Source organism: Pteropus medius, unplaced genomic scaffold, assembly GCF_902729225.1.
Source record: "Pteropus medius unplaced genomic scaffold, Ma_sr-lr_union100, whole genome shotgun sequence".
In the NCBI taxonomy this organism is placed as follows: domain Eukaryota; kingdom Metazoa; phylum Chordata; class Mammalia; order Chiroptera; family Pteropodidae; genus Pteropus; species Pteropus medius.
In genome coordinates this window covers 7,278,647-7,295,912 of record NW_024352786.1, presented here as the reverse complement: position 1 = coordinate 7,295,912, position 17,266 = coordinate 7,278,647, and the positions used below count along the sequence as shown (strand labels likewise).

The 17,266-nt window shown below is 36.5% G+C and overlaps 1 protein-coding gene across 1 annotated transcript in view; it reads left to right on the top strand.

Annotated features, from left to right (window-relative positions):
• The first annotated feature begins 268 nt into the window (after nt 1-268).
• Nucleotides 269-17,266, top strand: part of CFI (complement factor I) — a 31,475-nt gene continuing 14,477 nt past the window's right edge. The window contains exons 1-6 of the mRNA XM_039848875.1: nt 269-474; nt 6,854-7,133; nt 8,912-9,065; nt 11,892-12,073; nt 12,935-13,048; nt 13,201-13,311. Coding sequence (XP_039704809.1) covers nt 418-474; nt 6,854-7,133; nt 8,912-9,065; nt 11,892-12,073; nt 12,935-13,048; nt 13,201-13,311 — 898 coding nt within the window. The 5' untranslated portion in view covers nt 269-417. The remainder of the gene's footprint in view (nt 475-6,853; nt 7,134-8,911; nt 9,066-11,891; nt 12,074-12,934; nt 13,049-13,200; nt 13,312-17,266) is intronic.

Below are 17,266 nucleotides of genomic sequence, written 5' to 3'. Positions count from 1 at the left end.
CAATGTGATGTACTTTTACCTCTTGCCATTAACTAGTCTTCAACCTTAGGGAAATGTTATACATTTATTTTTACCAAAAATGTAAAGAAATTTTCTTCCAGTGTAGTTTCTGTCTTCCCTAGAAGACAGGTGGAGGCATTACTCAGTAACAGGCAGAGAAAATCAGTTTCCTCTGGAAGAAGCACAGTTTTCATTGGTTGCCTCTCTCAGCTATTTCCTGGGAAGGCCTTTTTTGGTTTCAGTTACGGTAAACTCTTTGGACTGTAGCCAAATTCTCTACAAGTTCAAAAGTACAAAGCTCTTTAGGAGGCTTGCTCTTTTTAAATATTTTTTCAGAGGTTAAAAATTAAATTTGAAAAGAATATCTGGGGTGGAGAAGTATCCACAGTAGAGACACAGACCCTGAAGTTCTCCAACATGAAGCTTGCTCATGTTATTCTGTTGCTTTTGTGCTTCTACTTAAGTTTTTGCAAGGTAAGTAGTTCAATACTTTTGCAAACTATTTTAAGCAAATATTTTAAATGTTATAAAAATATATAAAAAAATCTTGAGATACTAATTTGATTTAAAGATTACAATAGTTCGGTTACCAACAATGGCAGTGTATAGTCAGTAACAAAGATATTTTGTTTCTATCTTGATGAAAGAGCTTTAAGAAATTACTTTTTTTTGTATGCTCTTATCTGTGCATATAAATTAAACTAATGAGCATTTTAGTGCTACAGATCAGTAACTTAGAGTAATCACATTTAATCAATAAACATTTACCAAGTTCTTTCTATGTGCAAAGGATAGTGCTGAGCAAATGGCAAGACTGACCTCTTCCATCAGTAGTCTTTTGCTACAGTTGTAGCAAGATGATATAAATATGCCGATGAAGAAATAATAAGCAAGTTTTAAAGAATATTTGAAAACTCAAGAGAACTTTTACAAGACAGTATATATTTAATTGCCAAAAATAGTGCAAATATCATGTGCCAAGGGACTTTAATGAGAGGAAAAATTCCTTCCTGCAAAGAAGTCAAGAAGAGTTTATAGACCAAATGGGAGTTTAGCTAGACCTATAATTCTGGGTTAGATTTGATCAATGGATAAAAAGAGAAAGTGATTTCCAGCCTTTCCAGTCTGGAGAAGCAGCAAGTACTATGGCAGAAAGATAGCAAAGCACCAGGCTCTTTCAGATGAATAAATTCATTCGATCAGAGTGGAGACTCCGTGAGCAATTCAGGGAGCTAAAACTAAAATGACAGATTATAGTCAGGTTGAAAAGTTGTCTATTCAGGTTAGAAATGTTTAAGACATTTTAGATCTTTATTGATAATTGCCAACTTTTGTGATCACGAAAGAAGGCAGTAATGGAGGAAATAAAGACCAAAAAGGTACAAGGCATACAGAAAACAAATAGCAAAATGCAAAGTAAGGCCTTTCTTATCAGCAATTAATTTAAATATAAGTGGATTAAATTCTCCAACAAATAAGCAAAGATCAGCAGAATTGATTTTTTTTTTTAAACTCATGATCCAACTATATCCTGTCTACAAGAGACCCACTTTAGATCAAAAGATACAAATAATTTGAAAGTGAAAGATTGAAAGACAGTAGTCCATGTAAATAATAACCAAAAGAGAGCTGGAGTGTCCACACTAATATTAGATAAAATTGACTTTAATTGTCTCTTGTCATAAGGGACAAAGAAGGACATTAGATATGATAAAAGAATCAATAAAAAAATATAATAATTATAAACATACACACCAAAAATAGAGCCTAAAATATATGGAATAAACATCGACATAACTAAAGGGAAGAAGAGAAGATTCTACAATAATAGTTGGAGACTTCAACACCCCACTTTCCATAATGACAGAAAATCTAGACAAAAGATGAATAAGAAAATAGAGGACTTTAGCAACACTATAAGCCAGACTGACCTAACAACTAGATATCTATAGAGCATTCCACTCAACAACAGCAGAATATGCACTTTTATCAAGTTTACATGGAGCATTCTCCAGGCTATACCATATGGTAGGCCAAAAAACATGTTTCAATAAATTTTTAAAAAATTGAAATGATATGAAGTAGCTTCTCTAAATACAATGGAATAAAGCTAGAAATCAGTAACAGAAAGAAAACTGGAAAGTTTACAAATGTGCAAATTAAACAATGTACTCTTAAACAACCAATGGTCAAAAAAATCACAAGGAAAATTAGAAAATAATTAGAGATGAATGAAAACAAAACACAACATACTAAAACATATAGGATGTTGCAAAAGCAGTGTTCAAAAGGAAATTCATAGCAGTAAGTACCTACAATAAAAAAGAACAAAGATCTCAAATGAATAACCTATGTTTGAACTTTCAACAACTATGTTTACATTTTAAACAACTACCAAACATTTAAAAAAGAATCAACACCAATCAACTAGAAAAAGAAGAGCAACCTAAATTGGAAGTTAGGAGAAGAAAGGAAATAATTAAGATTAGGTTGGAGATAGAAAAAAATAAAGAATAGTAAGATAATGGAATAAATTAAGCCCAAATTTGGTTCTTTGTAAAGATCAACCAAATTTGTAAACTTAGCTAGACAAAGAAAAAAAAAGATGCAAATAAATAAAGTCAGAAAGTGGAGACATTACTACTGACCTTACAGAAATCAAAAGAATGATAAGAGAATATTGTGAACAATTATATGCCAACAAATTAGAGAAACTAGATGAATGGACAAATTCCTAGAAACACACAAATTACCAAAACTGACTTAAGAAGAAATAGGAAATCTGAACAGACATAGATTAAATTAGTAACCAAAAATAAATAAATACATAAAAAGGAGGAAATACTTCCTAACTCATTCTATGAGCCCAATAGTGTCACTCTGGTACCAAAGTCAGACAAAGATATCACAATAAAAGGTACAAAGCAGAGATAAAGGCTACCTCCTACCCATCATTCCACCCATTCCCCCCAGTCAAATATTTCCAGAGATTCCTAGTATTCTTCATTCCTTTATATAGAAAGAGATTTCCATCTAGGATAATTTTCCTTCTGCTTGAAGAACTTTTCATAACGTTTATTTTAGTGCAGACATGCTGGGATTAATTCTTTCAGCTTTTGTATGTTCAAAAAGGTTATTTTGTCTTAATTTTTAAATAGTTTTTTCTGGGTATAGAATTATAGGTTGACAGGGGATTTTTCCCGGTATTTTTTAAATGTTGCTCCATTGTCACCTCCCTCTCTCTTAAAGCTTCATTCTTTCCCATTCTGTTAGATTATTGACTTCTGCCTATAATCATGATGAAATCTCGTCTAACAAAAAAAACTCTTTATTCTATGTTCCTATACCATCTATTTTTCTCCTTTGAAGCCTACCACCTAATCTTTACTGAAAGCATAACATTCTTTTTCATTTAATTATTTTTTTCTCAAATCGATCCATGTATATAGTTTACAAAGGCAAATAATACCATAAGGCTTAAAACCATGATGACATTGTGAATGTTTAACAATAGGTTGAGCATAGATACTGATCAGTCAAATAAGATCATCAATTATCTTTGCTTATAATTTAAAATACCCCTATCGCACCCCTCTTCACCCCTGGTTCTCACTGTCCAGTGACAACCACTTTCAATTCTTTGCCGTTTCTTTTGCTATTTATATTAGATTCCTCAGTAACATGTTCATAAAACCATTTCCTTTAATCAGCTTCCTGGATTTTTAGCCACTCCATGTTCTTCAGAGGTACTAGATGCCTCAATTCCTAAGTTCTCTGTAGGGCTGAGTTGCTTTATCCTTATGTCTTCCTTCATTATGCTTGGGTTTCAGTTCCCTCTGGACTGATAAATCTCTTATCAACAGCCCATCTCCTTTTCAGTTTCCAGCATTTTGATAACATCTAGAGTCTGTAGTATCTCCATTCTCTTTGTATATCTTTTTTTTTTTTTTTTTAATTCTTTTACTCTCATTTTATTGGGGCTTTCAGAAAAAGCAGAGATTTTTTTAAAAATCCCATGTTAAGTCTCCCACGTCTATGAATGAAATCAGTGAAAAGGGTAAGTCTATACTCTGCTTCCATTTCTTCACTTCCCATTCTGGCCTCAACTCACCAAAGTCTGGTTTCTGCCTCTAACGCTCAGCTAAAACTACTTCTTCAAAGGATCCCAATGACCTTTGCTTGTCAGATTTAGTGGCTTTTCAGTTTTCATCCTCTGAAGCTCTCTGCAGCATTAGACATACCAAACAAGGGAAGCAAAGCCTCCTTTGCTTGCTCCACATCTTTAGCTCCTTAAATGTAAATTTTCCTCCATGTCTTTGTTGGGTTTTTTTTCCACCATGCATCCCACCATGCCCCTGAAATGAGTTTGAGCTGGAAAAAGGAGAAGCTTTCAACTAAAATGAAGGTTAAAGTTTCAATGATTACACAGAGCTGGACATTGTAATTATTATGAGACTGTCCTAGAAACTAAAAGTCTTTTAATTTTTTGTTTTTTCTCTAATCTAAGAGTGACTGAAAAGTTATGACACTTGCCCATATTTCTCAGAAAGGATTTAAGGGATAAAGGAGGGAAAGAATCAAGACGTTTTCTCCTTGCGCCTAACTGAAATAATGCTCTTTCAATAGAAGGGTGATATGTAAAAGGGTGATGGTCTCTGCTGTCAGGGTATTTACAGTCTTGTCAGTGGAAGATATAGGAGCGAAGTAATTATAAAAAATTTCAACTCCAGTAAGTGGTATATGAAACCATGAAAAGTATGTAACTGGTAGATTTCATTCTAAATCAGTGTGTCAAAAGCCAGTGTGGCGAATGACCAATGTGTCCAATTTTCTTATTTCTATGGCTATTTAATAAAGTTTTTTGAAAAGCACATTGGATAGAATGACATTCACCCCTTTTGCAAATCTTTGCATGGCTTTAAATTGACTGGTTTTTATTTGTCTTCATAACGGCATTTAAAGATTGCTTGATTTGTTTCTTCCCTAGCTTGCTGTTACCGCAGCTGGAGGAAATGAGAAGACAGGGGGCCTATCATTGCTGGGAGATGAGGAAACTAGAGAACAGAATGCCCATTCACCAGAGGGGGCGGGAGGAGGGAGAGAGAAAGAGAGAGCTGGCTTTCCACAACCGACTTATGACCCAATTGGCCTGTTCCCAGACCTCATTGTATTTCTCTGGATCTTTGCAAGTCTAATTGGCCTCCTTCCTCTCTGATTCGATCTCCAGAAAGATCTTCCTCAATTCAAATTTACTTCCATGCTTCAAGTCCCTCAGTGGCTCCCTCAGGACCTGCTCCCTTATCTGCCTCACTACCATCTCACTCTATCATCCAACCTCAAGCAAGCTATTCTCTTTCTCACAGCCCTGCCTGGAGTGCCTACCTACCACTCATCTGCCTGCTGCCTCCTCAGTGCCCTCAGAGTTCAGTCCAGACATCAGCTTTTCCTGGAAATGTTCCCAAGTCTCCTAGTCAGCCAGAGGCATAGAACACTGTCCTCATGGCACGCTGGCCCAGGCTTACCAGAGAATCATCAGTCAGACTTGCCTGTCTCCCTTCAGGTCGGTGTGCTCATTAGGACAGGGACTTTTACTCCTCTGGTCCTAGCCTGAAGTCGCTCCCTGGCACAGACTAGTGCTTACTAATTTGTTCATTGCATTAATTGATAAATGAGTTAATGATCTGTCTTCCAAGCTTCACATACACACATTTCCCTTTCCTACATAACACCCTACATAATATCTCCAAGTGCATGTCCTTCAGGGACCTCAGACTCAGCAGGTCTCAAACGAAATTCATAATGCTCTACTCTAACTTACTATCTATTTTGATTAATGGCATTATATATCCTTACTATCACTCAACCTCAAAACCTAGGACCCACCCTCAACCCCTACATGGAATAAATTGTCCATTCCTGTTGCTTTTGCTTGCGTAATTGTCTTTCCACATCATTCTCACACTTCACTTCTGCTGCCTCTTCCTGCCTAGTTTCCTGACCAAAGACGATCCCATTTGAAGCACACGTACTCCCTGCATGCCAGTCAGCTGGGACCGCTCATGACTCCCTGAATGCAGTCTGCACCATCCCTCCTGGGTTTTACTAGCACCAGCCCTCTGCTCACATCTGTCCTCCCACCCCTTGCTCAAATGCTACCACCTCCACGAGGCATTTTTAAATCGCCCTTGAAATACTTACCCTCTTCCATTCTGGCTCTCCAAGAGCACTGTGTCATATTTGTACCACTGTTATATCACTAACCACAGTCTTCCTGGTACCCCAGTTATCATGTGCATTTCTGTCTTGGCGCCCTTAGAAGACAGAGCCCATGTCATGTTCATCTTAGCAGGACTTTGCACACAATAGGAGTTTAACAAATAGTTTTACATTTACTAATAGAATTAATCAATTTCAAGCATCAGTTCATTCCACAAGACTATATTTGGCACCCAGTTTTTTTCTCCTTAACATGACTGATTGATTTCTTCAAAGGAAGAATTTTTGGCTGGCTTCAGGATAGTAATAGCTGCCATTGATTTCATACCCAGTACCTGCCAAGCATTATATGCTTCTAATCTTTGCAATAACTTTGCAAAACAGAATATATTATCCTCACTTTACAGGTAAAGAAACAAACATTATGAGGGTAAGTAACTTGCCCAAGACCATGTAACTGTAAATGCTCAAGCTGGGACTAGAAGCCAGGTTTAATTCTAAAAATAAGCAGATCACATCCCCCTCATCTGTACTGGGGGGGTAGGTGAGCCTGATTTGTTCCTCTCCTTCACCTATTCATCTTAAAAAAGAAGATTTTACTTTGTTGCTAAGTTAATGTTTATTTTGTGTTTCATAGGTCACGTCAACATCAGACACATCTCATGAGGATCTGGTGGAGAAACAGTGCTTAACCGAAAAATTCACACATCTCTCCTGCCATAAAGTCTTCTGCCAGCCATGGCAGAAATGCATCGAAGGAAAATGCATTTGTAAACTCCCTTATCAGTGCCCAAAGAATGGGACAACAGTGTGTTCAACCAACGGGAAAAGCTACCCGACTTACTGTCAGCAAAAGAGTTTGGAATGTATTCAACCAAAGGCAAAGTTTTTAAATATTGGAGCATGTACACCTTCAGGTAGAAAAATCCTTGTTTATTCTATGACATAAGAAGGAAATTGTCTACCGTACTTTCTATTAGAAAATACTTTTCCTATGAAATGTTACGATGACGAATCGAAATTCTTCTCTAGACTCTCAGTAGTAACTGGGGTGATAACTAGAGAAATCAGGGTTCACCAGACTGTAGCCAGACCTTGGATCCAGAGCCCGAGGCCAGTCCTCCCTTCAGTGTCCATGCCATGCTTTGCCACCCAGCCTTTCAGATTTGTCCCCACCCTCACTTATACTTAGCTAAAGAGTCATTGAGTTGGTTTAGAATCTAGCAAAAAAGTCTTTATATGAAATTGGTTCTGACATGGAGCCCCTCTCTGGACCTTCAGCCCCAATAATTTATTCTAGCATTCATCCTACCAGCCCCTACCTTTCTCCCTAGCCCCGATCCCACTGACCCTGATCCAAGGGAAGCTCAGGCTACTGTTGACCTAGGACATACTCCAACCTACCAAACTTGGTGCATTGGATCAGAGAGGTTGTCTACACTCCATTTGTAAGCCTAATGTAGTGAAGAGGCTGGGATGCTAATGTGTGTTTTAGTGGAGTGGTTTAGATTAGGGATTTCACTGTCAGTCAAATTTAATTGCAAGCCCGCAAGCTCCTTCCAAGTCCCATCTTGGTTACTGACGAGCTATGCGAACTTTCTAAAGTCCAGTTTCCACATTTGTAAGATGTGAATCATAGTAATTCCTAACTCAGAAGATTCTGATGGAAACTAAATAAAATGATATCTGTTTGGGCACAAAGAAAGTACTTGTGAAATTTTAGCTATGACAGCAAATCTCAGGCTTGTCTTCTGATATCGGTTATCAGAGGCACTCGATGAATTTACAGAGGAATACTTAAAACATTCTTTTTTAAGACACTGTGATATACACTAGCTCACAGTAACCTAAATATTTTTGTGGCGCTGAGTTAAGACGTTGAGGTACTGTGGAAAAACAGAAAGAAAGCTCCCTCTTGGAGCCCATATCTGTCGCCTGCTGGAGAGGAGGAAAGCAATAGTGGAGGTTATTTTGTCAATGTTAGACTTTTGTTCTCTTGAGGCATCGAGGACCTTAAATATATGAAAATACACAAATCTTTCTCACATTTTCATTATTTGTTTGGCTTACTCACTTTTAAGGGCATGGACTTTGGAGTGCGATCGGTATAGCAGATTCAGGTCCCTGGCTTCATCACTTGAGCGAGTAACTTAACCTCATGTATAAACATGGAGGAATTTGGGTTCCTCATGTGTAAAAATGGGGATAACAGCTTAATCTTCATGGTGTTGATGTAAAGATTTTTTGATAATCTATATATCTGGATAGTATACATACTGACACATAATAAATAATAAAGTAATCACTTATCATTACTTGTTAAAATCTTCATGGAGTTCAAAGTTAATTTAAGATTGTCTATTTCAGAGTTGGCTCCATAGTGTAGTGGTTAGCACGTCTGCTTTACACACAAAAGGTCCTGGGTTCACGACAGGCCAGGCTCAGGGCACGCGCTTCGAGCCCCTCAGAGGAGAGATATCTCGTCCCGCCTTCAAAGATCCAGTTCTAAAAAAAAGGGAGACAGCAACATCCATAGGTCAGGGGTGAAAGGGGCGGGCAGTGGGTAAGAAGGGGGGTTAATTAAAGAGGGGGAAAAATTTTTTTTAAATAAAATTATCTATTTTATTATTTTAAAGGCTTTTAATCAAGAGAAGAGAATGCCTAATTATTGCTCATTCTTTTGGCTTTATTTTAGGTCAATTTTATGTTTCCTTGAAGTATGGAAATAACGAATCAGAGGGAATTGTTGAAGTAAAACTTGCAGACCAAGATAAGAAAATGTTCATATGTGATAACAACTGGAGCATGACGCAGGCCAACGTGGCCTGCCTTGACCTTGGATTTCAACAGTGAGTGCCTGTACCAGGGGATTTTCCTAAGGTCGATTTTATTGTTCCGACTATTTGTTTTTTGACTACCTAATCTTTCCGTGCCTTGATTTCCTCATATGCAACCTGAGAATCTTGTCTCATAACATTGTTATGAGGATTAAATGTGCTCTTGTTTGACTAGCGCTAGCACAGTGCTGGGCAGCGGGCAACTGAGTGTTAAAATGCGTAGATACGAATTCTTTGCTGATTCAGAGCTGGAAATATGTTCATTACTGTCTGTTTCTACTCATCTATAATTATGTCTACTTTTTCATACCTAGTATTATTTATTTATGCCTTCTTTCTTTTTTTCTGATCAGCTTTACATAGATTTGTCTATCGAATTAGTGCTTTTGATTTTTATATTTGTAAATTGTCTCTTATTTATTTTCAACTTCATTAACTTATGCTATTATCTTCGGCTCTCCCTCCTTTTCTCTGTTGTATTTCTTCTAATTCCTTGAGTTAAATGCTTAACTCATCAAGTTTCAATTTTTTTTTTCTAATGTAAACATTTAAGGTACAAATTTCCCCCTAGCTAGTGCTTCATCTGCATGCCATAAGCCTCTATAAGTGGTATTTTATTTATTGTTGTGTGCAAAATACGTCTAATTTTCAATATAATTTCTTCTTTATAATTTAGAAATTTTTTTCCTTCCTAATGAATATGTTTGCTTTTGATTAACTTTTTGTTATTGATTTTCTATTTAATTGTATATAGTCAGAGAATGTCTCTATATGACAATTGTTTAAATCTGTTGAGACTTGCTTCATACTGAGTATATTTTAAATGCTTAATGTGCAGGGTTCTATATAATAGATATTCATTAGAATAAGCAAGCTGATTAACTGCCTTGTTCAAATCTTTTCCCATTTATTTACTTACAAGCTTTCTGTGTCTTTATCTTTTAAGTGTGTCCTTTATAAACAGCATATATCTAGATTTTAAAAAATCCAACATGACAATCACTGTCTGACGAGCATAGTCCACTTACATGATTGCGATTATTTTCATTGCTGAATTATTTTTCCTATCTTACTTTGAGCTTATTATTTACCCTGCTTTTTCTATGCTCATGTTTCTTCCTTTTCTAACTTCTATTAGGTTAATAAAATTGTTGTTGTTGTGCTGTTGTCATTGTTGTTTTGATCTTCCCCATTTTCCTCCTTTATGTGGTTTCGAAATTACATATTCTATTTCAATTCCTTTAGTGGTTATCTTCACATTTATACCATGAATCCTTGACTTAGCAAGTCCTCACCCTCTTCAGGAATAATACAAAGAATATCATGACCCTATTTAAGTTTCCAGTATTTAGTTCTACCTTATTTTAATATGTCCTTGAAATTCATTGATATTATATTATAAGCAATTATTATTACTGTTGTTCAGTTAATGCTTACTCAGAATTGCTTGGTTTTTACCAACTTCTTGGATTTTGCTATTTCTTGCATCTCACTCCATAATTCTGGATTCGATTTTTTTCTTCTTAAATTATATTTGCTAGTAGTTCATTAATGAGAGTCTCATCATTAAATAGAGCCACAGAGTATTTATGATTTTCAACACAATGTGACCTACAATCTATGATTCAACCTAATGGCAAACTATCTCAGTTTTTAATCTCTCAGTATTTTGTTCTTATCATATTTTGCATAGGCTCATGGACAGAATTCTCTGATTTGAGCCAGTGAATAATTCCCCAACTTCTTTAAGAGTTCATTGTGGGCATTTGTTATAGTTTATCTAGGAATTTTAGGTAGTTTTAGGTTGAGAAGTTTTTCAGATTATTCATCTGTCAGATTGCCCCAAATGCTCTCATTCGCTCTCATATGTTGGTGCTGTTTGGCAGGGTTTCATGACTACTATGTCCTCATTATGATCTGAAATCATTTAAAAATATCCTTCTTGTTCTCTTTAATTGTTCTCTTTTTGCCTTTCATTCTAATTTATCTGATATTAATATTGCTATTACTGCTTTATTTTTGTTTATATTTCCCTGATGTATCTTTGCTCAACTTTTTATTTTTAACCCGTTTTTCTCATTTGCTTCTAAAGAGAAGCAAGGGACAATTTAATGTCCTGAAAGAGTAATTCACAATAACTCCAGGATATTGGGTCTTTGAGGTAACCTGTTGCCCACACAAATTTTGAATGAATTGAGAAGTCTAAGCAATGGTTCGTGGATAGCAAAATATCATGTAATACTGGCAGGGATGAACTGAGGATGTAGCTTAGTGTAGAAGCAAAATGGACCTGCTAGAATTAAACCAACTTAACCTCCCAAATCCTAGGCAACAATAGGGCCAACGTGGTAAGCCTTACAGCATGGGGCAGGTGGAGAGGTGTCCCTCCCTCAAAAGATGGGAAAACTGGGTTGACCTTGCCTGATGTATATTTCCAAAATTCCCTGATCAAATTAGTCCATTCCCTTTCGTGGAGAAAAGAGGAGATGGAGAGAGGCTGACACATCTCAAGTTGGAAGGAAACATCAGGAGCGAGGAAAAAGAAGCAATCCTCCTTAAGAAAGAGAGGAAAGGAAACCAGCATTTGCTGAGTGCTTGCCTCATATAGAACTTCGGCTAGACAGTTTAAACTGATTGTTATAGTTAATCTTTAGAAAACTTGGTGAGATAGTTATATTTCCTTTTACAGGTGAAGTTACTGAGGCTCAGAGAATTTATTTAAGCATTTTGCCCTATCTAATAAGAGGAAATTAGCTGTATTCCTTTACATCTATAGTAAGGTTATAAATGCAAAGTACTAATTATTCTACCCTAATGTTTCATTTATTTTATTGGCAGAGGTGCTCTTGATACTCAAGGAGAGTTTCACTTTCCTGAAGATCACCATATGAATGAGACTGATTGTTTGCATGTGCATTGTCGAGGATCAGAGACCAGTTTGACTGAATGTACTTTTACTAAGAGAAGAACTGAAAGTTATCAGGGTTTAGCTAGAGTGGTGTGTTACACCCAGAATGCAGGTTGGTAGAGTACTTGCCTGATATTTTCCCTTCCTTCGAGGTTATTTATTTTATACCAGGTCTGTAGTAAACAAACAAATGACAGATACCCAGTTGCCAGTCACAGAGGCAAAATCATATTTTGGGGCTTAGAGCCTAAATTGTGTTTTTCCCCTATTGTGCCTTTTTGCCATTCAAATAGTATTTCTATCCAGGTTCCTATATGGGAAGCAAAATTGCTTGACTCCCCTTCGCTTCCTTGAACATCTGGATTAAATTTAGCGAACATATGTCAATCAAACATCAGAAGAAACCTCAGTATCTCCTTTGAGACATCCAGCCTACACATATTCCTTTAAAATATTTATGTGGTCACATCCGTGTCTCAGCTTCCAGGCAGTCACTTTTATCCTTCATCCTGACATTGGAATATTTTAGCCATGTATATGTTGTTAAAGGCCAACGCCTTTCATGGTGCTAAAAAATGTACCATCAAAATATAAATGGCACTGCCCAAGTAAGTCTAAGTGGGGGTGGGGGTGGGATTAATGCAGTAGCATGAAAAGAACGGATAAGTACCAGTGTTTACCAGTGTCAGCAAGGGCTTCTAATTCCTGAACCCTCACCTCCAAGCTCAGCAAGTACAGGCCTCCACAAATGAAGACACTTTCAGAGATAATGAAAGGACCTCCATAAGCCAGTTTGGGCATTTATTTTCCTTATTAGTAGTTTATACTAGGTTGATGCTACCAATACATTTTATATCAATTTCTATTTGATGCCCGACTTTATCTTAATGTCCCCATTATTCCAAAAAATGTGATTAAGATATCACCCACAACTCTATAAATAAATTCCACAAAGATAATTCTTACTTTACAGTTTCTCCAACAAAGGACTCCTTTCAGTGTGTGAATGGGAAATACATTCCTCAAGAGAAAGCCTGTGATGGGATCAATCACTGCGTAGACCAAAGTGATGAGCTGTGCTGCAAAGGTAGAGATAACTCTGGCCTTTACACCTCTGAAGGCATTCTTGTGACTAAAAACGTAGAAACGACTTTGTCATTGAATTTAAGATTCCATCTCATTCAACTTCAAGAATGAAAAAAAGAACAAAACCTCTTCTATTTATTTATGTTTGCACAGGGTGCCGAGGCGACAGTTTCCTTTGTAAATCGGGTGTTTGTATTCCAAACAAGTATAGATGCAATGGTGAGGTGGACTGCATTACCGGAGAAGATGAAAGTGATTGTGAAGGTGATTTAAAGTGCCTTGGTTACTTTTGCTCATTATTCAATCCAGTAATTCTGAAACTATTCTTAGGCAAGTTGTGATCTTGAGTGACCGTAGGATGGTGTAGTAGTAAGAGTGCTATTGAGTGGGCATTTGAAGAACTATGGTATGTCCTTCTTTCATATCTTTATTCGTCATTTCAGAACTTTGTATTAGAAAATTTCCCACCTAACAAAATCAGATAGACGATTAAAATGAATCCCTATGTACCTATCTCCCAGCTTTAACAATTATCAATATTTTGCCAGTCTTGCTCAACTTATTTATTTTGGAGGAAATTTCAGATATCACATACCTTCATCTGTATACATCTCTAATGATAACATTTTATATGTACAACCATCTTCTTATTAGTACACCTAAAAATAATAATAATTCCCTAATACTATTTAATAACAGTCCATGTTCAAATTTTCACAACTGTTTCAAAAATGTCTTTTTAGAATTAATGTGTTTGAATCAGGATCCAAAAGAATTTAACACTGTTTGGTTTTTAAGTTTTTAAAGTCTCTTTTTTTTCCTTAAGAATTACCCACCCATCTACTCTCAATTTTTTTCATGCTGTCGATTTTTTAAAGAAACAGGGTTGTCTTCCTACAGGATGTTCCTTCTTCTGAATTTATAGAGACTTTATTAGATGCAAAGTTCAATGTTTTAGGCAAGAATTCTTGATGTGTAATTCCTATTACATATAATGTCTTGTCTGGTTGTCCCACTTCTAGTGATGCTAAGATTGATCTCACCTTTAAAACACTTATTCCACAACCTTTCACCTTAATGGTGCTTAATGTGATTGTTGCCTAGATCAAATTTGTCAAGAGGGACTGTAAAATGGTGGTTTCTAATTCAACATTCCTTCTGTTTTTATTAATTTCTACAAAAATAACTTTTCTTCATCAACAATTTTGTTTCCATAGAATGCAGTTCATTATAGAGAGGAAGAATCATGTTTAACTCTTTCCCTTTACTGACCAAGTTTCAAAGCAATGAGCTGACGGTCTTTGCTTTTTGGTGCTCATTGAAAAAACTCCAATGTGAATACTATTTACTAGGTGCCTACTCTGTGCCACATAGACTGACTTCTTGCTCCCATAGATGTTTCTAGAAGAAAAAGCTAAGTTGTTACATTAATTTATTTACTTAATGAATATTGACTAAGTTCTTACTATGTGATGTGTACCAGGCCCTGTTCTAGGTGCTAGGGTTATAATAGTGAATACCATTTCAAAAATCCCTGCCTCTTCATAGATCTTACATTCCAGAGGGGGAGACAGACAATAAACAGGAGAAATAAACAAAATATCTAGTAAAAGAATCAGTAATACGAAGAAAACTAAAGCAAGGGAGGAGGATATAAAACGTCAAGGGTAAGTTCTAAAATTTTACATTAGGTGGCCTGGGAAGACTCATTCATTGAGGTTACTTTTACATAAAGAGCTGAAGAAAATGATGGAGCCAGCCATGCAGAGATCTGGGGAAGAGTGTTCTAAGCAGAGGCAACAACCAGTGCAATGTTCCTGAGACAGGAACATTCCAGTAGGTTTGAGGAATAGGCAGCAAGAAGGCTATTATGGCGGGTGTTGCAGGTGATGATAGTGAGAGATTAAAGGCAAATAGTAGGAGAGGCTGGAGGGGTGGGTAGAGTGGGGGGATCAGGGTCTGTTAGTGAATGAAATTGGGACTTTAAGCAGAGGAGCGGCACGACCTGACTTACATTTAAAATCAAGATTACTTTGGCGGCTGGGTGAGAAACAGTCTGTACAGGGGTAAAAGGAGAGGTAGGGAGACCGGTGAGGAAGCCACTGCACTAACCTAGGGAAGAGATGATAGTGACTACGATAAATGAGAAGGAATGGAAATGACGAGAAGCAGTCAGATTCTAGATCTATTTTGAAGCTAGAACTGAAAAGATTTGCTGATAGATTGGCTGGGAGTGTGCGAACAAATGAGCAGTCAGAGATTAGTCCAGGGGTTTTGGCCTGAGAATTGAAAGGATGGACCTACTTTCAACAAAGATGAGGAGAGCTGCTAGAAGAGCCTTATGTGCACCTGGCGGGTGGGGCTTAGCCAGCGGTGAGCTGGTAAATGTTTAACGGTTGGCTTTGAGAGGGAGAAGGAAGCCTTGATTTGTAGCCTTTGCTAATTTCTGTGGTGTAAATACTCCCACCATGGGTGATTTCAAGCCCTTGACATAATATCACAGAACACAAGCTGGGAAGTGACACAACGGCCTCCCGTGCAGTGATAGAGTCCATGCCAGGATACCCCCGAATTACTGTAAACTGTTGATTGCAGTTTTTTGTCCTTGTCTTACCTTCCCTTCTCAACAGTAAACACCTTGAAAACAGAATCTATCTCACTATTTTTATATTCCAAATGTCCTAGGTAAAGTACCTCATACACAAGCAATAAATAAAGATATGTATCTATAAATGAATTAATTCTATTTTGTCATTACTTGGTATGACAAGTATTTGACTTTACTGAAATTTTGTTTACTCTTCCATTGATATCACTACTTAAATTAAAAAACACACTTTTTAGGATTTCGAATCATATTATTTCTTTTGAAGGGTATATAAGCAGTTGAGCAAAAAGCCTTTCATGTTTATTAAATGTAGTTAAATCTTCTGTAAAGAGAAGGGAGAAAGAAATTTCAAAAAATATTTTATGGAGGAAGACAGTAAGTCATGGCTTCTGTCAGCAAAGCTTAACTGTTTCCTCCCACCCCTATTTTATTGAGATATAATTGATATACAGCACTGTATAAGTTTAAGGTGTACGGCATAATGACCTGAAACACATATATTATGAAATGATTACAAGAAGTTCAATTAACATCTATCACCTCATATAGTTACATTTTTTTTTCTTTGTGATGAGAACTTTGGGGATTTACTCTCTTAGCAAGTTTTAAATAAGTCATACAGAAGTGTTAACTATAGTCACCATGCCACAGAGTACATCCCCAGTCCTTATTTATAACTGCTTGTAAATAGATATAACTATCATACCTTTTGGGCACCTTTACCCAATTCCTCTCCCTCATCCCCTGCTGCTGGTAACCACACTGGATTTCTGCGTCTAGGAGTTTTGATTTTTTAAGATTCTACATATAAGTAAGATCATATAGTATTTGTCTTTCTCTGAAGCTCTACAGTTTGATTTCACTTCTTCAGTATAATAATATTTTGGGTTTCTTCTCCTCCTACTACTCCTCTTTCTTCCTCACTCCCTCCCTCTCCTCCTTCTCCTCCTAAAGGTTAAAGTCAAAGAACATCAAAAACAAAAATCCTACTCCAAGGGAATAACTACAACATAAAGCTTACTTCTCTTAACAGTTTCTTGAATCTATATCAAAAATCCATTTAGTCAACTGTCATTGTTACTTCAGTTTACCCTTCTATTTCTGTAATGAGTCTAATTTTTCCCCCTCTAAGAAAGAGCAAGTGAGAGCAGAGGGGTGGGTGGGTGGTAGGTGTGTGTGTGTGTGTGTGTGTGTGTGTGTGTGGTGTGTGTGTGGTACATTGGGATGACGCCATTATCTCTCCTTCCAGCTGACACATCAGAATCACTGAACCAAGGGAGGTGTGGAGTACATATTACTTGTTTTCATTTATCCTTCATAAGCCTACCTTTTGTTACTATAAGTTAAAGAGTTATAAATTTTGTATAACTACATATTAAGTTTGCTGTTGGGCATGTATTCGAATATATCTAAAATTCAAATCTCTTTTTAAAACTCAAGTTCCTGTGGTAAAATTGGTGTGTTTATGTGGAAGATGAAATATTTGTGATGCAGTATTAAAAATCAAAAGAAGATGATGGTTCCCTTTATCTTTTAGGAAATATTAATTTGTTATACTATGTAACAAATTTGTAAATATTAATTTGTTATACTATGTCTGAAATATTAATG